General features: G+C 43.2%; 1 protein-coding gene across 1 annotated transcript in view; it reads left to right on the top strand.

Moving 5' to 3' along the window:
- The window catches only part of LAMB1 (laminin subunit beta 1), a 98602-nt gene extending 79784 nt beyond the window's left edge, over positions 1-18818 (top strand). The window contains exons 25-33 of the mRNA XM_015422523.1: positions 1735-1919; positions 3872-4107; positions 10141-10344; positions 10732-10876; positions 13028-13235; positions 13447-13588; positions 16210-16386; positions 18130-18289; positions 18568-18818. Coding sequence (XP_015278009.1) covers positions 1735-1919; positions 3872-4107; positions 10141-10344; positions 10732-10876; positions 13028-13235; positions 13447-13588; positions 16210-16386; positions 18130-18289; positions 18568-18701 — 1591 coding nt within the window. The 3' untranslated portion in view covers positions 18702-18818. The remainder of the gene's footprint in view (positions 1-1734; positions 1920-3871; positions 4108-10140; positions 10345-10731; positions 10877-13027; positions 13236-13446; positions 13589-16209; positions 16387-18129; positions 18290-18567) is intronic.
- The last annotated feature ends 2172 nt before the right edge of the window (positions 18819-20990 follow it).

Genomic DNA, 20990 nt, shown 5'->3' with positions numbered 1-20990 from the left:
CCCCCCCAACGTCCATCCAGCCCTCACCCCCCAGCTCTCTGGGCTGCCTGGAGGACTACCAACTCTCTGAGCCACCCAGTGGATTCCCCACCACCTCCCTTTCCCCAAGTGTGGCTTGCTTCCCTGCGTAGGCAGGCAGAGTGTGAATGCTACAAAAGTGAGTTTTTTATTTTATTTTGTGACATCATAATTCAGGCCCCCTGAATTATTAAATCCTGGCTACGGGCCTGCTTGTAACTCTCCTGAACATAACATTAATGACTAAGATAATAGCTGTCATCAGTGATGTGGGTTTTCTGGAAAAACGTGTTCAAATTTAAGTAAATTATTTAAATACTTAAATCATGTTAGCAAAAGGAAGCAAATACACCATCTACAATCCTGGATCATGTACAAGGATTGAGGTTTGTCCATGCTTCATATACCACATTTAGGCCATCTAACATGATTGATTTGCAGCACAACAGCCCTGACAACTATAAACAGACTATATTTACATATATGGGAAAGAATCACTGGCTTGTCATATATCACCTGAGCAGTGTCTGTTGGATTATCTCAACATTTAGTGTAAAGATGGACATTTCTCTCCATTTTGCATTTGCATGGGGTCAAAACCAGTCATAAGAACACCAAAAGAGTCCTGCTGGATCAGACCACTGGTCAATCTAGTTCAACATCCTGTCTTACACAATGGCCAACCAGTTACTCTGAAGGGCAACAATAGGGCATAGAGGCCAAGGCCTTCCCCTGATGTTGTTTTCCCAATGATATATTATGATAGGAGAAGAAGGAAACATGTGGAGTTCTTATCAGGGCCTGGATTCTGGTTGGTGATACCAGCAAGCTAAAGATAGAATAATGCATTGAAGCTGGCTTTCCTCATGTTATAGCAAGTGACCGTGGCCTGCTTTTGTAAACTTAGCTGAAATTTGTGTAATGGTTTGTTAGTAGGAACCAACCTGAAAGGTAAGTAGATTCTTTGTTTTCAAGAATAGCCCTACGAAGAAGAGTGTCATTGTCTAGGGCAACAGGTCTAGCAGAACTGTAAGGGGATTTTCATTTTTCATTTAATTATCCCACAGAAATACATTCACGTGCCATTTACTTTCTTATGGGGCTGACTCTATACGAATAATATTAATTTACAGACCTCCAAGGACTGAATTCTGGGATTAAAGACAGATCTGAGCCCTGCTCTCCAAAATTGCTTATATCCAGTCTTGTGAAATCTCCTTTGCGTGCAGCCAGTTAAAACTTTTACACAGCCAGCTCTCACATTTCTGTTTTATTTTGTGTTTTACAGAGTGTTGAAAAGAATCTATTGAGCACGGTTCCTCCTCCCCACCTCCTGAAACTAGTCCAACCCATAGTCTGTAAAAATAATTGTTTCTTAAAAAACCATTTGGTAACTATGTATGGATTCTAACAGTCAACACTCTGACCTGTGCAGTTACGGGCTTTAAACCAGACTTCTGGAATACAGTTCAAGTTAAATCTCACACAACCCATCTGTTTATGAGACTTTTGCTGTCTTGTGTTTATAAAGTCGTGGTGATAAAAAGTGGCATCTTCTGATAAAGCAGTATTTTAGGTTAAGGAAGTTGTAACAAAACAATTGACCACATTGTAGGGAAGGAAAGGAAGGAATTAGCCTATCATTTAGGGCATTTTTTAAAAAAATCCAAGGCCAGTAGTTTTTGTTCTGTAACACTAAATGTCTTTGGTTCACAGGAAACTAACAGCAGATGTTACAGAAAAGATAGAAGAAATAGAAGAAAAACTATCCAAGGTGGCATCAGAAAGCAAAAGCATGGACAGTCAGTTGAATGACCTAGAGTCAGATGCGAAGAATGTAGACAGTGTTGTGAAGACAATTGCAGAACAACTGGAGTTAATGAAAAACTCCGATATTCGGGGTCAGTTTTGTCACATGTGTTGTTGCTTTTGTATGTGTCTTTTTAATTAGAAGGTGAAAGAGTTGGGGGGGATGAACTAACCAAAGGTGAACATGTTTAATCCCTATTGATTTCAGTACAGTAGACTGATGGCTGTCCTTGGTTTTCTTAGTGGGAGCCCTCTTAAAATATAAATTGAACAACATTGGTGACCCGTGTATTGTCTTCTTGTAATTCTATATTGTGCCTCTATTTGGACACTTGGAGCTGCCTTATACTGAATCAGGGCATCAAGGTCAGTATTGTCTGCTCAGACTGGCAGCAGCTCTCCAGGGTCTCGGGCAGAGGTCTTTCACATCGCCTACCACCTGGTTCTTCTAGCTGGAGATGCCAGAGATTGAGCTTGGAACCTTCTTCATGCCAGGCAATCTGATGCTCTACCACTGAGCCGTGGCCCTTCCCATTCTCATTCTTATTAAATAAATTAAGGTTGCACCGTAGATTTGTTGTTCCAGTTACATGTAATTCCGACCCATATTCTTCCTGAACAGAATCCTTTAATTCCATTCAACAAAGACTGAGGCCTTCCTTCAGCCTAAGGACCCTTCCTCTGACCCAAGTTTCTCTTCCACTGAGCATTTCTATTGGAGGAAGGTGTCGGATTTTGCTGAGCAGAGTGGTAGGATATTTATGTAGTAATGATTCACAGTACTTGATGAGAAATATAAACTTAGGGCCATAACTGAACTGCATGTAGCAGGCAGGCAGGGGTGTACACACAGAGTGTTCCCCCCCCCCCAACCCAGAAATTGTTCTTAGAGACCCATTTGGTGGTGCAAAGGAAGCAGTGTGGTTAATGATGGGCACAATGGCTGTTTTTTAACAGGATTTCACATACACAACTCTGGCCTCTCTGCATAAGAGGGGGAGAGAATCTGCCTGTACGGTAGCTGTTTGTGCACAGATTTTCTTGCTGTCTACAGATGCACATACCATGCGTGCATAGACCCTAACAGGATTGGGGCAGTTGGCAGCAAATCAGTACATCACTGGATTCACTGAAAGCCATTTAATTTTGAACATATTGAGGTGCTTGACACTGAATCAAATGGTTGATCCTTTTAATCCATTATGGGCAGAGGTCATTTCGGGGGGGAACGCGGGGGAATGCAGTTCCCCCAGGTGAGGTACGGGGGGGTGGGGCACATGACGAAGCCCCGCCCCCTGCTTCCGGCCCTCATTCAGCCAGGAGGAGGCAGGAGGAGGGTAAGTTGCTTCCTCCCTGCCTCTCCCCACCCCTGCCTGCCTGGGGCCAGGGAGGGCCTTCGCGGGGCTTCCTTGCACTCCCGCCGGCCTTGCAGGTCCACCGCCGGGCCACTCATGGGGCTCGGCAGTGGAGCTGCAAGGCCGGCACCGGCAGCCGGGACTGTTGGGGGTGGGGTGTGTGGCCTTATGACACATTTCCGGTGATGTCAGGAGGTGTGGCCTTATAACACACTTCTGGTGATGTCAGGTGGTGTGGTATATGCTAGTGGGTTATGCTAATGAGTTCCCCTAGCTCTTTTTCTACGAAATGACCCCATAATTTATGGGTGAGACTAGTGCAGCTCTTTAAAAGAGGGGCCCTTCACAGCCCTGCTACCTGGTAGCCTTTTAAACTGGAGATGCCAGAGGGTGAATATGGGGCCTTATGCATGCAAAACATGTGCTCTGCTGAGTTTTGGCTTGTCGGGGGAAAGGGTACTGTGTGATAGTATCAGTGGCAGGGTAAGAACATGCCTCATGCAGCTTGTGAAACAACCTTAACCCATGGCTCAACTGTAGGCAAGAACCCAACTATAAAAGTTTTTGTTTTGTGGCTTTGTGAAGGGACAGCCTTTGTCCTCAGCTGGACTCTCTCTGCATGTATGTGGTTTACATTGTGCCTTGCACAACGAAACAGCCTTGATTACTGTACTGTTTGATTTCTGCAGGGGCCTTAGACAGCATCACCAAATATTTCCAAATGTCTCTGGCTGCAGAAGAGAGAGTGAATGCCTCCACTCTTCTTCCTGGCAGCATAATAGAGCAGTCAGCTGAACTGCGCCTGGAAGTTGAAAGTTTGATCAATGAAACAGAATTCAAGGTTAAAGAAGAGGAACAGTCTCGACTCCTGGATCAACTTGCAGGGAAACTGCAAAGTCTGGATCTGGCAGACGTAGCTGAAAAGGTAAGCAGCTGGGCAGTGGCTGCAGCAAAAGGAGACAACAATGAATTGGGGCAGAAAGACAGGAGTGGAATGGGAGATGCTGCCTGAAAATGGCTTGGCATTGGCTCTGTAGTACTGGGGAGATTTCAGTGGATTACAGAATCGGAAAGGACACAATAAAGATGTAACATGTTTATAGGAAACCCCAATTAGAAGTACTATAGAGATCAACTCAGCAAACAACACCAACTCTAGTGCAGGTGTTTCGATCAGATCCAGTGTAAGCCACCGGGGGAAGGTGGAGGAGGAGATAATTTTGCACAATTTCCCTTCATTTCATCCTCACCTCTCTGGTACAGTGAAGAAGAGAAGAGATTGGATTTATACCCCACCCTTCACTACTCAAAGGAGTCTTAGAGTGGCTTACAAATTCCTTTCCCTTCCCCTCCCCACAACAGGCACCCTGTGAGGTAGGTGGGGCTGAGAGAGCTCTGACAGAAACTGCTCTTTTTCAAGAACAGCTGTGCCAGAACTATGGTTTGCCCAAGGTCTTCCAGCAGGTGCAAGTGGAGGAGTGGGGAACCAAACTCAGTTCTTCCAGATTAGGGTCCGTGCACTTAACCACTACACTAAACTGGCTCTCTCCAGTGGTCCATATTGTCCATGGGGTTCACCTAACCCTGATAGGATTTTTGGGACAAGTAGTTGACTGTTAGGTGAGACAGAAAACAATCTAATCTGCCAACTCCTTCCAAAGCTTTCCTGCTCTACTAGATCCAGTCCTTGGTTTGTTCATATCTCATTAAAATCTGGCCACAGTGTTCCTTATGTAATTTAGAGTGCACAGTCCTTTTCATCTAGAAAAATGGACTGGTGTCTATACATGTGAGAAGCCCTACAGTTTGGGCTTGCCATCTCTCTGTCTACCACATTTTATCTTGCCCTTCCTCTGGGGAGCTCGGGATAGCTCACAGGGTTCTCCTTTTTTCCATTGTCGTCATCACAATAACTCTGTGCTGTACTCCAAGCTAAGAGAGAACATCTGACCCAGGGTCACCCAAGCCAAGTTTTCCATGGTAGAGTGGGGATCTGAATCTGGGTCTTCCAAGCCCTAATCCAGCATTCTAGCTGCTCCACTGGAAGAGTTGATATCACATATGACCACAGGAGAAACTGGGATGACTGTACACGAAAGCCCGAGGGGGAAGAGCTTGAGAAGAACGGTGACATTTAAACTGTGTTCATTCTCATGTGGGCCTCTCAAACAGGTCTTATGCTCTTGTGTTTGAAATTCAACTGTCAAATCACAACTAAAAGTAACATATAGTTGACCAGTTTATGTGTCGTCTGCTCCCTTGGACACATGGATTCATTTCCAGGATGTGAGAGATTCATTGCGATCCTGTCTTCCTGAGGCACCAGAGATCCTTTTATTCCTACATTTGATAGATATCAAAAGAAGCAGTTCCCACTCACCCATTATCCAACACAATACTGGTGTTGGGGCACACCAGTAAGGCGACCCGCAGTAGTGTCGCTGAATTGTATGGGTATGGCCTGACTTGGAAAACCTAAATCAACAGCTATATGGCCAATGGGGCTTCCGGTCTAGCTAAGATGGAGGACTGAAGCGTTTCGCAATCGTGCGAAGCGAGCGACGGCCACTTTTGACAGTTTGGGCAATATACAGCCCAACGCATCACTCCCCAGCGAGGGGGGGGGACAAGCAGGCAGCAGCGCCCTAGAGGGAGTGTGAGGTTGGCGTAATCCAGCTTCGGAAGAAGCTGAATTGGGCTTTGACCTCCTCCCACGAAGAAGGCAAGTGCCAAGCAACTCTATAGTGGCCGATCGAGCCGGGCTACCGGCATAAATTCTTCGTCAGCAGACTTCTTTGAAGAAGGACAACAACTGTGAGTTAAAAGAAACAATGCGAAACCCGTTTTGAACGTGCTAGATAACAAAAACGTGCCGCTTACCTGAACTGAGTTTGGAGTCAATTTGAATTAAGCGGTTGAGCGGAAAATGAATAGTAAATCCCAGAAATCCGATTCCGGAGAGAAAAAAGTTGATTGAAGCCTTTAAAAACTGTAAAAACGCTTATTGTTTAACATTCCTGTGGTGAAGATGGAGCCGTGTGCGCAACTGTAAAATCGAAACTCACGAACAATAGCGTGGGAAGAGCAGGCTGGTGTCACAAAGAAAGAGGTCCGTGTGAAACATCCAGGAAGTTGAATTCCTAGACGGGCATTAGCGAAAGGAAGACAGTGGAACTTTTAAAGGTGCCGGACCGGAAGTGAGTTGTATGCGGAAGGAAGGGCCTGCAAAGTATCAATTTGACCTACTCTACATGAAATTACCATAGAGAAGTTGCGCCCGACATTTTGAGGAGGACTTCAACTAAATTTGCTTTTTTAATATATTTCTAAGGGTCTTTGGAAAGCGTAAACAGAGAGGCATGGAGGACTAAATCTTATCATCTAGAAGAGTGCTTTATCTTGCGAATCTGTGAATTGAAAAGAAATCGCCAAGACGGAGACCAGGAGAGGCAAGAAAAGAGCCGACTCAGACCCAGAACTTAAACCGGTTGTGAGACCTAGGATTGGATCTACTTCAACCCCCAAAATGTCAAGCGAAAGAGAGAAAAAAGAGATGCAGGCCTCCATGGAAGCAATGGAGAAGAGAATGACAGAGGCAATACAAGCCATGGGGGAGCAGATAGAAAAAACATTGGGGGACCAACTGGAGAAGCAAACTCAGATTCATCTGAAACATCTAGAAGAAGTCCAAGAGAAGAACATAACAGCATTGAAGGAATTGGTTACTACAGAAATAACTTCAATCAAGCAAGAAATGGAAGGAGTTAAGAAGGATGTTCAAGCAAATGCAACCAAGACTACAGAGACAGAGGAGAAGATACAAAAAATAGAAGAGAAACAAGATTCTTTGACTCAACAAATTACAAGATCAGAGACAATGATGGAGTTCAGAAGGATGCAGACTCATCTGAGATTCAGAGGCATTAAGGAAACAGAGAATGAGAACTTAAAAGAAAAAATGATGGAAGTGATAACGGCTTTTCTGGGCGAGGAGGAAGGGTCAATGGACTCAGACTTTGATTTGATTTATAGAGTGAACTCCAGAATTGCAGAAAAGAAGAATTTACCAAGGGATGTAATTGTACAATTTGTAACAAGATCAATAACAGAGGAGATATTCAAGAAGCAATTCAACGTCCCTTTTGTAATAGAGGGAAACAAAATTATGGTGATGAGAGAACTCCCAAGAACAATACTGCAAGACAGGAAAAGGTATAAATCCTTGGCGGACAAACTCAGAGCTTTGAGCATCAGATATAGATGGGAGATTCCACAAGGTTTATCCTTTACGTATCAAGGTGGGAGGATTCAGATCAGATCGATGATGGACTTTTATAAATTTAAGGCGGACAATGCGGACGTCTTTGGAGAACTTTAAAATAAAACGCATAATGGAGTACAAATTGTTGTCATGGAATGTTAATGGATTAAATTCACCAAACAAGAGGAAAAGAATCAATCATTGGATACAGAAACAGAAATGCAACGTGATATGCTTGCAAGAAACACATATTAGAAAACAGGATATAAAATATTTAAAGAATGCTTTATTTGGAATTGAATTTTGTTCTGCGGCCTCAAACAAGAAAAAAGGAGTTGTGACATATGTGAAGAAGGAGTTACAACCTACAGAAATTTTTAAGGACATAGATGGCAGATACGTGGGTGTGGAATTAATGATTCAGCAGAAAAAAACATTGTTGATCAACGTGTACGCACCCAATGGAGCAAAGGAAAAATTTTTTAAGGATATAACTGACCAATTACAACAATTGACTTATGAGCAAGTTATTATGGCCGGAGACTTTAATGGGACAATAGATCGTCTAGACAGAAAACCACAAAAGGACAACGAATTCAGCGGAAAATTGCCAAAGAATTTTTTTGAATTAGTTAAGCAAGAAAAATTAGAAGATGTTTGGAGGAAATGGAACCCGATGCAGAAAGACTTTACTTTTTATTCCAATAGACATTGCTCTTTTTCCAGAATTGATATGATTTGGATGTCTGAAGAATTATCAATGAAAACACATAAGACTGAAATTTTGCCAAGATGTAATTCAGATCACAATCCGGTGGTATGGAGTTCCACAGAAAGGAAAAAACCCTTTCTGTGGAGGATTAATGAAGACTTGTTGGATAAGAAAACGGTAATTGAGATGTTAAAGGAAGAAACGAAACAATTCTTTCAACAAAATTTAAATAGAGAAACACCGATACAGATTGTATGGGATGCTTATAAAGCGGTGATGAGAGGAATTCTCATCTCGCAAAACGTGAAGCAAAAAAAGGAAAAACTTCAAAAACAAACAGAAGTGTTAGAAAAAATTGCTCAGAAAGAAAAGGAATTAAAAAAGAAGCCTGGAAAAAAGCAAATTATTAAAGAATTAAAGTTGCTGAAGGAACAACTGAATGAGACTTGGAATCAGGAAATGTATTGGAATTTAAAGAAGTTACAACAGAAATCTTTTGAAGGGGCGAACAAACCGGGAAAATACTTAGCTTGGCAACTTAAGGCTAGAAGAGAGAGAAGAATGATAACCAAAATAATAGAAGATGGAAAGGAGTTCGTTGATCCTAATGGAATAAAGAGATGTTTCTTCAAGTATTATGCTAAACTATTCCAAACAACTAGAGTTGATCTTGAGAAGATTAAAACATATTTAAAGGAGATTCCACTACCAAAAATAAGTAAGGAATACAAAGATTTATTAAATGGTCCAATTCAAAAAGAAGAAGTGATGAAGGCAATAGAAGAGACAAAGTTGGGGAAGGCGCCTGGGCCGGATGGATTTACAGCGAAATTTTACAAAAAGATGAAAGAAGAAATTTCCCCGGTCCTGGAAGCTTTAACCAACGAAATAAGAGAAAACAAAAAGGTGCCGGACTCATGGAAAGAAGCAATTATTTCTTTGATTCCAAAGGAAGGACAAGATTCAACAAATGTAAAGAACTACAGGCCAATATCTCTTTTGAACAACGATTACAAAAAAACTGAATAACAAAGAAGACGATGAGTTTTTTGGAGAATGGAATGACTTTAAAATTTATCTGGAAAAGAACTGGGATGTGAAACAAAACTTAATATGTTTAGATCAATATTAAGTCAAATGATGTTATCTTTAGATTGTAATGATGAGAAACTGATATTGTTGATGATATGAAGTAATTTGGAGCAGAAACAGCTATATGGCCAATGAGGAAAGTGCAACAAACCTAAACAGGAGTATTTTGGCACCTTAAAGATGTAACAAAATTTTCAACATAAGTCCAAGGACTTTAGACCATGAAGACTTAATGCTGGAATAAAATGTTGCTAGTCTTTAAGAAAAAAAAAAAAAAAAAACAGCTATATGGCCAATGAGGAAAGTGCAACAAACCTAAACAGGAGTATTTTGGCACCTTAAAGATGTAACAAAATTTTCAACATAAGTCCAAGGACTTTAGACCATGAAGACTTAATGCTGGAATAAAATGTTGCTAGTCTTTAAGATGCCACAAGATTCCTGTTTAGTTTTGCTTCAGTGGGCATTGCCCAAAAAGGATACCAGTATAGTATTCTACAGAATATTATAAACAAAACTGGTTATAGAACTATGTGTCATAACGATTTCTCCCTCACTTCACCCCAGCATGTTGTATCCTAGGGAAAGTACTTCCGTGAGAGGAAATGATGTAGTGCATGAATGATTTATTTATTACAGTCAAACACAAGCTGAGAAATAAATACAATACCAGCAGTGATACATTAAAAAAAAACCCTGTTACATAAATTATGAGTGAGTGTTGTTAAGTAGTAGCTCAAAGCAGTGCTTGGAGACAACTAAAATATTTCCTCCAGAATGTAATTGCAGTTGTATTTCCATTCTGCTTTGTGCTGTTGGTAATGATTTTCATCCTGTTTCAAAAGGGTGATAACCTCTGACTCTAGTCTTCTGTCTAATCCTGTCTGTTGCAGACATGCGGAACTCCCCCTGGGGCTTCCTGTGCTGATTCAGAGTGTGGCGGCCTGAACTGTCGAACGGAGGAGGGAAAGAAGAAATGCGGGGGACCTGGCTGTGATGGATTGGTTACTGTGGCCCACAATGCCTGGCAGAAAGCCATGGATTTTGACAGAGACATACTTGTTGCTCTCGAAGACGTTGAACTGCTCTCCATAATGGTAACTTTAAACAAAAGAGGTAGCTCAAATCCGAATGATTAGAATGGAAACAAGCTACATAAAAGCGTTCGTGCAAGTCTAGGCAAAAGTGAACAAAACTGTTCATTCCATTTACACCGCATTCAGATAAGCGCTCTCGTAAATGGATCTGCATTGAGTGGAGATTCACCCATCTGTAAACTGTTTACAGTAGCTTGGGCTGCTCAAGAGATTTGTTGATGTTTTGGGTACCTCCATCGTTTTAAGAGCATTTACTGGATTTTATGAAAAACATCATCTCCCATGCAATTTCAGTGCCAACACGTTTCTCAGTATTTGGCGGGGGATGTTAAAAACTAGTTTTGTTAGAAATTGTAAACAGAGGTCCATCTTACTCAATCTGCTTAGGTGTCTGAAGCAAAGGCGAGGGCTGATGAAGCAAAACGGAATGCGCAAGAAGTTCTGCTACAGACCAATGCAACCAAGGAGCAAGTGGACCGAAGCAACAGGGACCTAAGGGACCTTATTAAGCAGATCCGAGAATTTCTGATGAGTAAGGACTGTTTTGATAGTGTTGGGCTCCTGATACATCTCCGTTCTGAAGAAATCCTCCTCCTCTTCCTCCTTTTCCTCAAGACATTAGTTCAGTGTCTGATTTTTTAAATCGGAAGCCTGCAGTCAAAGATTTGACTGATTATTTCAAATCAGTAGGTGAACTTTAACCTTCTTCACTCCTGCATCTCCCAGCCCACGTTCTCTCCCAGACTGCAGACTTTTCCTCTGGCCTTCTCTTCTTGCCTTCATCCTTCTGCACCACTCCCATTCTAAACCGCTTTTCCTAGCTGCCCATAGGCCCCGGGACCTGCTGCTCCTGCCTGCTCTTTTCCTAGGTCATCTGCCTGTGTTTATGCATGCCCCACTTTCCAGACGGACTGGATCCCCAAGCAGCTTGTACTTAAAATTCATAAAAATATGTGAAAATGGGAATGAGTGTGCATGGCAGAGAGGACTGGAGGGAGATATCTGTCACTCACTGAAAGGTCTGTGGGGATTTTTTTCCCCTTACATTTTGGTCACTGTTGACATAGTCCATTGGTTTAATTTATTCCCTCTGTGCATTTTAATTAAAGGATCCCAATTGCTGTTCTGAAAACTGCAGAGAAATGGGCAGCTCAGGTTTTCTGACACAAGTTTTCACTTTGTACCAAGAATCTGTTAGTGCCCAGAAGAATATTAAGAAGCTGGGATTTGTTGGTTGCTGGCAAAGATGGTGGGGGGAGCATCTTAAATGTTAGTCCACCGATTCTCATCTCCATCTTCTAGCTGACCGTGGCTTCTGACTGCTGATTCCCACAGTATCCACCCTTCCTTTCTGGTCCCATTGCATCTTTCCCTTCCTCTTGGGTCTGAATAGCTTGGTGGTATATCTACTTCATCCTTCTATAACATCAGAGCAGTTTCCCCAGGGCGACTTAAATTCCTGTGAATATTACCCTCTGCGGACAGGAAAACTCTATTCCAGTTGAATGCCAAGGTCACATTCTCTGAAAGTATTGCTTTCTGGGGATCTGCAATTGCAATTAGCGACGTGAACTTAGTGGTGGTAATTATTTGATGAAACATTCCTAGTTTCACCTGACTCCATAGTATCTGGATTTCCCCAGAGGAGAAATTGTGTGTGTATTTGTATCAAATTGCAAACAAGTGAAGCCGAACTAGATGCAGCAGTAGCAACAAAGGTGTAGATCTTTTCTTTTGAACAGGGAAGGAAAACATTGCTATGGCTTAAGCAAGAGCATCCAAGATGGCTGGCTCAGACCATGTCATGGGAAAACAGTTTATAAAACTGCTTCAGCTCCTCTTACCAGCCAAGATACTCTTGAATGAGCCTCCTCATATGCCATTATGTAGCATCATTCTTGAACACAGAGTGAGGAAAAAGGGACCATCACCCCAGTTTTAAATGCACTGGGGAGTGGGATGCTGAAATGGACTGTGTTTACTCACTGAGTTCTTTGTGCAGTGAATACCTTCGTTTGTACCAATTTTTAGTGTTTATGATCTGTTGCTTAGCCCAGTATTGAAGTAGGCTGAATGCAAGCTGGAAGAATGTGGATAATTATGCACACATCTTACTTCTATCTTAGGATAAAGGAAGCCAGATCACTATCTTTGGTAGGTAGTTGTGGTCAGAATTCATTGCATGCCTGGGGCCAGATTCTCACATTACACTGAATACAACAGCTGCCTTGTACTGAGTCAGGCCATTGGTCTGTCAAGGTCAGTATTTTTACTGACTGGCACTGGCTCACTGGGGTCTTCAGCAGAGGCCTTTCATATCACCTGCTACCTGACCCTTTTAACTGGACCTGGAGGGGATTGATCCTGGGACTGTCTGCATGCCAAGCAGATGTTCTACCACTACGCCACAGCCCCTCTTCCACTAACATTTTTAATATGGCTCCCTTTTGTCACATGGGGAACCTTTCTTCTGCAGAAAGTCTAGGACATCTGCCAGTTAATCAAAGATAAAGTTCTTCAGGTCTGGCAGGTGAACATTTCCATCATGTTGTTGTTTTGTTTCCTGGATACTGAGTTGCAATTTCATTTGCCAGCTCCTGTATGGAATAAATTAACAGCAGAGTTGCTGCCAGTCTTCTGTCGTACTCATTGTTTTCTTTTTGTTTGTTTGACATTTTAACAGAAGACAGTGCTGATCTGGACAGCATTGAAGCAGTTGCTAATGAAGTGCTCAACATGGAGATGCCCAGCACGCCCGATCAACTACAGGCCCTGGCAGACAATATTCGGGAGCGAGTGGAAAGCCTTTCTGATGTTGAGACTGTCCTACAGCAGAGCTCTGGAGATATTGCACGGGCAAAGATGCTGTTGCATGAAGCTAAGCAAGCAAGGTAGCTTACTACACCCTGACTGATAGTGAACCTGTCTTGCATCAGTTGAATTTGAAGGAACCAGTTGTCCCACATCTTCATATTTTCATCTAAATGCTTTATCCTATGAAGGGCAATGACAAGTCTGTTGCACATTAAATGAAGTGGAAAAAATTCCTTGTTTTGAATGTCATTAACATTGTTCCTTTTTGCTTTAATTTCCATCACCCAGTAAAAGTGCAACAGATGTTAAAGTCACTGCAGACATGGTGAAAGAGGCTCTAGAAGAAGCTGAAAAAGCCCAAAATGCAGCTCAAAAGGCCATCAGACTAGCAGATGAAGATATCCAGGGAACGCAAGACCTTCTTACCTCTGTGAGTTTTCATTGTTGAACTCTGTTTTTTGAAGCAGTTGCTAAAGGCTGCGTTGTGGCTATACAGGTTCCCAGTGCAAGTACAGCATAGGCAGCTCTCCTTTCACATAAGACTCTAAAAGCGTGGAAAGAGGAGATGCAGCACACTCGTGGCAGTCTGCCCGCTTCCGCATCATGTGCAAAACGACCCTCAGACTCTTCAAATTTTGCTAAATGCAATCAGCTGTCTCCATATGTACATCAGACCATTGGTCCTTTGAGGTCAGTCTTGTCTTTTCAGACTGGCAACAGTTCTCCAAGGTCCCAAGCAGAGGTCTGTCACCATCACCTACTGCCTGGTCCTTTTAACTGGAGATGCCGGAGACCTTCTGCATGCCAAGCAGATGCTCTACCACTGAGCCACAACCTATGTAACAGAAAAGCTACAGTAGATTTACCAGCACTGGAAGAAGCCACCCTGAGGCAAAAGGAAAGGTGGGGTATGAATATTTTAATAAATAAAAAATAAACGCCCCCTTCCTTCTTCATCTCTCCCAGTAATAATCGTGCAATTCGCTCTGTTTAGTTTTGTAATTAATAACATGAAAGTATTCAGCGGGCCATTTCAATTTGATATGGCCTCGTATAGACAGTTTATGGAGACTGCGAAAATCAAATCACTGGATTGTTGATGACTACAAGTCAACTAGGGGCCAAAACCAGAAGAGCCCTGCACAGATGGACTGAAGGCAAGAGAGCTGGGAGGGTCCTTTGCAGCCAGGGTGGACAGTCACATGGGCTGTGGGCCATATCTGATCAGACGTGGCACAATAATTCTGTTGCTTGATCTCTTGTTGTGTTTCTTACTGTCCCAGCATGTGGACACATGGCCACTGAGATGATATCTCCTTGGTGATACCTGGCTTCAACAGATGGCATTCAAGACAGTTACTGATAAGCAATATAAGCACTTTTTAATATTGGTAATTTTCATAAGGTTTTTTTGTGTTAACTATTGGCAACAAATATCAAGATAAAAATGACTTAAATAATTCTTGCCCAGGTGGGTGGGCTAGGATGCACCTGCTACCCAGACATGATCAGTCTCGTGGACTGTGCAAATGCAAAACATAACAAGCGGGAACCCACAAGGGTTTGTGGGGGGCACCTCATTTACCTCTCCTCCACTATTTCCTCTTTCCTTTCCTGAAAGCCCCCATAGCCTGTCCACTTTTCCTGCCTCCTTCAGTCCTTCCCACCAAACAGCCAACCCATCTTTATCTGTCTCTCTGTATTCAGGGTGGTATCAAGTCATCCAGTGGTTGCTGTCCGGCCTGGCCTAATGAGCCCTCCTGCAAAGGCCCAAACAGACCTGGATAGGATCCCTCCCCCTGCCTTTTGCTGATAGAAATCAAGCCCAAAATGCTGTGGTTTCCTTGCAGCTGCCAATGAGAGCATCCAATTTTTTTTTTAAAGCTACAGCTGGTCCTTTTATCATTTTGAGGTTTTTTAATCCTGTATTTATTTTTTTTAGGATTCAATTTTTGCAAACCTGGGGCATTTTGCAAATTTGTAGAAAGATTTGTCTTATCCGTTCACAGCTCTGTTCACCAGATTTAAGTATCTGCAGGTTTGGCCAAACTTTGCTATTAGAATATACAAGTGGGGACCGGCAAGAAATTTGTGGGGAGGGTGCATCCCTTCCCTCTCCCCCCTTCTTGAACAATCTTCCCTGACTTTCTTACCCTTTTCCCTTCTGTCAATCTTCCCCACCTCTTTCTCCCCCTCCCCTTCTCTGTCAACTTATTCCTTTCTCTGCTACCCCCCACACCTTCTCTGTTAATCTCCCCTTCCCCTACTCCCTCTTTCCCTCACCCCTTCTCTGTCAGTATCCCTCTCCCCTCCTGTCAACCTTCCGCCTCTCTATTCCCCCTTCCTCTTGTCAATATCCTCCCCCCTCTTTCTCCTCCCTCCTTACTTTACCAGCCACGGCAGCTGAGGTGTCTGGAAGCTGCTCTGTATCCAGAGCAGCTCCCGTTGCCAAACCAGGCACAGCTCCAGAATTCTGGGCCTGGTTGCATTGGTGATGGTGTCTGGGAGCTGGTCTGGGCTTGGAGCAGCTCCCAGAATCTGCCACCAGCTCTGAAGAAGAAAGGTAAGTGCACTGTCTGCACATGTGCAGACACTTTTTTATTTGGGGGGTGGTGGAATTTAAACTCCCCAATGTATTTTTAAGATTTGTTTTTTCTGCAAACCTGGGGGGGTGGGCCATGAAGTTTGCAGGAAAATCTTTCATGTCACTATGGCCCCGATCTGTGGATTTAGAGATTTCCAGCTTGGGGGGGGGGGTCATACTTGAGAAATAGATATATAGATGATTAAATGCCCTAGGCTGTCATTCAAGCATCTATCATGGCAAATTGAATGCTCTGTAATTTTTTTGTCACTTGGTATGTTGAGACTCCTCTTCCCTCCTTTTAAACCAAAGTGAACTGTGGGGAGAGCTGTACTTGGCAGGTGTCCCAGTAACCATCATGGTGCTCAGGCACACTGCAAAACACAAGGAAATGGTGAAATAAATCAGCCTATTCCTAATGCGCTGGAGTTCTGTAGAATATTCTGTTGTTCTCTTTTTACTATTAGATTGAATCTGAAACCGCGGCATCAGAAGAAACCCTGAACAATGCTACTATGCGCATTGCCAAACTAGAGAAGAATGTGGAACAGCTTAAACAAAAAGCTGCTACAAACGCAGAGGACATTAGGGCAGTTGAAGAAATTGTTGCTTCTGTCAATCAAACTACTGGCGATGTTAAAAAAGTAAGACCTTCCTCCTTGAGATTTGGGAGGGTTTTTAAATCTTGAAATTAAAAAAATTGCTTCATTACCAAGTTGCCTTGGAAGGCTTGCCTGTTGCCTTGGAAAGCTTAGAAAGTTCAACAAGATCCACTCTGGCCCAAACCGTCATCAACAATACTGAAAAGACAAGGTCATAATTGAGGCTCTTGGAGGCTGTAATTAAGTGTTTGGCCATTTAACATCAGTTTTATGGTCCGCTTCTAGTCTAAGAATTGTTTTTGTGAGACTCATTTGAAACCGTTCACGGTTGTGTACTGTTTTTATGCTTTTTATGAGTTTTTAATGGTGGAATTTTGAAATAGTTTATGGATTGGTAATAATATTTGTGCTTTTTTTGTGTGTTATCATAATCTTTCATTTTGTAAGCCACCGTGAGCAGGTTCTCTAGAGGTAGTACAGAAATGCACTGGTCTCTGATCCAAATTTGTTGTTAGCTTGGTTCCAACACCCACTAGCAACCTTTCAGGGAACAAGAAGCATCTGACACCCCAACGTTCCATGAGCAAACCAAACATTTGTGTGCTCAGTATTGCATAGTCCTAAGTGTGAGCTTTCTTCAGGCAGGGGGATTGGATTCTGCTTTTAGCCATCAGCAAAAAAGAGTATTTTAAAATTTTATAAACCATTGTGTGGCTAGGAATCAGTGGTTGAGGGGCTCAGATGACAACTGCAGCAGAGGCATTGTGTCAGAGAGGATGAATGGGATGTTGGGTCAATGCTGACTGCCAAAAAAAGGCAACATTTATTTATCCAGCAAAATGTGTGCACCACGTCTCCAAAGAATTGCTGAAGGCACTTACAAAGTAAAACATTATAGTTATAACAGCATAAAAATAATTACAATTAACAAACCGTAAAAAGACCCAGCCAGAGCATAAAACACAACACAAAGCATTTAATGAGTCTTGTAAAACGCAACCTAGAAGCAAACTGTCTGGATTTCGAAACATTGGTTAGTACTCTTTTTTAGGAAAGGATTTAGAACAGGGATCTGCACCTTGAAAAAAATCAGTATTTTTTGGATCCAGGTATCAAGGAGCTGGAAAACATCAGTATTCCCCATTATCTGGATCCCAAATGCTGGATTGGTGTTTGGAGCTGAGTGTGTGTTTTTTGTTGTTGTGTTGTTGTTGTTGTTTTGGGGGGAGGATTCCAATATTACTTCGCTCCATTATTCCCTATGGGAGATCTTCCTGGAGGGCCCTTAGAAGAAGCTGATCTCAATAGAAATCTTCACCTGTCATGCACTCCTGAGAGTAAACTCATACCCCCAAAAAAAGCTTCTTCACAGTTTATGCCATTCTTCTTCTGCTTTAAAATAATTATAATTTCCTTACTGTCAGGAGCACACTTATAAAACAAAGAGATTAAAACCGGCTGTGGCATTTTTCTAGCTAGAAGGTCAGCCATTGCCATGAACAACAAAACATACACATGGCATTAGTCATGAGAGCCACAGCATCCTCACTGACTTGTTTGAAAGAATGGGAATAGCATGCCACAGCTGGCACATTTTCCTTCTCGCAGGAAATAGTGGCAAGAAAGGGGGAAAACGTGCTCTGAACCACAGAGAATATGAAATCCCATTCTACAGCGCCTGCTCAGAGCACTGGGCCCTCTCTGGTCTGCAGGTCATTATTACAGTAATGCCTCTTGCACTGTCTGACAAATACTGCCATCTTGTGTCTGAAATTCATACTGCAGGTCTTAGACAACGATGTCAGTGACAAGTATAAAACGGTCGAAATCCTAATTGCCAAAAAAACAGGGGAGTCTGCAGATGCCCAGAAGAAAGCAGCAGCGCTGCAGAATGAAGCTAAAGTGCTGCTAGATCAAGCAAACAGCAAACTTCAGCTGCTCAGAGGTAAAAAAAAAATAGCAAAAGAGCCTTTTAATGTTCCAGAAACAAAGACACCAGTCATGTGTTCTCAATTACAGCACTGTGCTCTGCTTCCCCATTTCCTCAGCATCATAGTCAAACATGATGAGAAGCAGCTGTTCCTATTCTTTATTAGAAGCCCCTCCCCATATTAAGGGCCAGTCAACTGGTACGAGAAGACCCCGTTTGTTTCACCCCCAGACTGTCCCATGTTCATAGCCTGCTGTTAGATTAACCTAACTCTAATGTCTCCTTTTTTGCAGAATTGGAAAATACATATGAACAGAACCAAAGAGTCCTGGAAGAAAAGGCCAAGCAGTTGGTACAGCTGGAAGAAACAGTCCGTGGCCTTTTGCAGGCCATTAGCCAAAAAGTTGCCGTTTACAGCACCTGTTAGTAATTGGGGAAAGAAGGAATATCTTAGGAAAAAGTAAAGCCTTCATTCCCTCTTAAAGTTTACGTGTCCTAAATGGATAGTATAATCAGGTTGAATACTAGTTTTAATATCTTTTTTTAAAAAACCAAACCAAACCAAAGAACTTCTCTCTTCTTTATAAAATAAAACAGTACTTTTGTAACAAAGCATGATTCATTTAAATGATAATACTTTAATTATCCCAAAGAATGAATTTGATTAACCCATTTAAAATATTCTGCTAATAAAATCTTAGCTTCAAATGATGGAACTTAATAAATCAATTTTTGGTTTAGAGGGTTATATTCTCTGAGCTCAGGCACTATGCACCAATTTTCTGTGCCAGAAGGGCTTTGCTTACTGCTGTGGGCATTTCCATGGAATCATCAAGTTGAAGGCAGTTCTGTTTGACTGAGCAAGTGGGCTAAGGGAGGAGCTGGATACTGCAAGGCTGTCCACTGGCCAACTCTGCACTCATGGAGCCAAAGGGCATATGCCAGTGCCATCCTAAACAGAGTTACACCTTTCTGAAGAAGCGTGCATGCACACGAAAGCTTATACCAAGAATTAAACTTTGTTGGTCTTAAAGGTGCCACTGGACTCCAACTTTGTTATGTTGGTTCAGATGAATACAGCTACCCACCTGAGTCTACCTTCTAAGGTGTAACTTTGTATTGGTTTCCAATTCAACAACCCAGTGCCTTATATGACTTTGCCACATCCCCATTAAAAGCAAATTTATCAAATGTTGTATTACAGAACTTGTATCTAATGCACAAGTTTCAGTTTGCTCGTAATATTCTAAAATGTTTTGTAGGCCGCGGTCACACGGAGCATTAGACACGCAAGAGGGATGGAAGAGAGGCGGAGTTTCCGGGCGCGATCTCACCGCAACATCTGGGGAGCGTAGAGCTCCCGTGGCTGTTCCATGGCTACCGTCCGAAGCCGCGCAGTAAAAAACTAGTACCTCCGAGGTACTAGTTTCCGGGAACTGCGCAGCAAGGGCGGGCGCCTGATCGCGTCCCTGCCGGGCGGTTCCCCCCCATGCCTCCCGAAGCCCTCAACAGCACATGCGCACAAAGGCGCCCGGCATTGTTAGGGTCAAGAGGGGGCTGCGATGGGGGTGCACGGCAGCGGCCAGGCAGAGAGGGCCGCGTGTCGCGGGGGGAGGAAGGGAGGGCAGGCGGGATGCTGGTGGGGAGGGGGGACCCGGCGGGTTACTCCCCCCTCTCTTCCCCTCCTTGTGAGCGGCCCACGGACCCTGCCCAGAGTGGGCAGTGCACGGCCCTCCCAGAGGGGGCGGCTCCTTCCATCCCCTTCCCATCGGCTCTCGCTGGAGGTGCGGATGCTCGTGTGATCGGCACCTCCACCTTATCCACGGGACCTCGCTGGAACCTCTCAGGGACATCTGATCCCGCTGCCGCGGGGTTTGTTGCCCCAGGGCAAAAAGCCACACTCCCCACCCGCAGTTTCCTGCCCGTGTGACCGCCGCCGTAATAAAGAACACTGAACCTCCACAGTTTTCCATTAGGAAAAACAAAAATTCAAAAGGATTTCTGAAGCACAACATACCAGGGGATGGGTTGAACTAAATTTCCCAGTTTTAGTCTGGGGAAGGAATTATACCATCCTGGGTCACTGCTGAGTAGTCTCAGTGAACATTATTTGGAACAGCGACATGCCATTTTGGTTTTGCTTCATTTCCCCAGTAAAACACACTCTGTAAAACTTGGTACTAAATAAATAATAATCCATTTGGTGACAGTTGGGATATAAGCACTCTGCAGCACTGTTGTCTTACTGCTTCTTGATGAAGCAAGAGCCAGGAAGAGTGTCATGAATTATACTAGCAAAAACTCCCCAAACCACATTCCCCCCCCCAGCCCCCCAAAAGTTCCAGCCATTCAGATTTACCAATGTTTATCTCAACTCACTCATTGCATGGCCAAGGTCACGCAAAGCTTTTGTGTGTGTGTGTGTGTGTGCGAAAAGCTCAGGTTTTGCAGGCATGGGGGTTGAGAGAATCTCACTTTCACAGAAGTTTTAAGAGAGCAGTAAACATGAGGGGAAGATGTAATAACTACTAAAGAAATATCCTGATGCAAGAGACATCATTCCAGCAACTCTTCCGTATAATTACTTTATCACAGAACCCTTTTATAATGACCCCTTGTTCTGAAATTGCTCATTCCTTTTAAGACTGTTTATTGGCACACTGCTGAAGGGATTTGTTTTTTCTCCCCCCCCCCCCCCCCCCAGTTTCCCCCGGGG

The sequence above is a fragment of the Gekko japonicus genome, unplaced genomic scaffold (genome assembly GCF_001447785.1).
Source record: "Gekko japonicus isolate JY-2015 unplaced genomic scaffold, Gekko_japonicus_V1.1 scaffold1338, whole genome shotgun sequence".
NCBI classification, from domain to species: domain Eukaryota; kingdom Metazoa; phylum Chordata; class Lepidosauria; order Squamata; family Gekkonidae; genus Gekko; species Gekko japonicus.
This window is presented reverse-complemented; position numbering and strand designations above follow the sequence as displayed.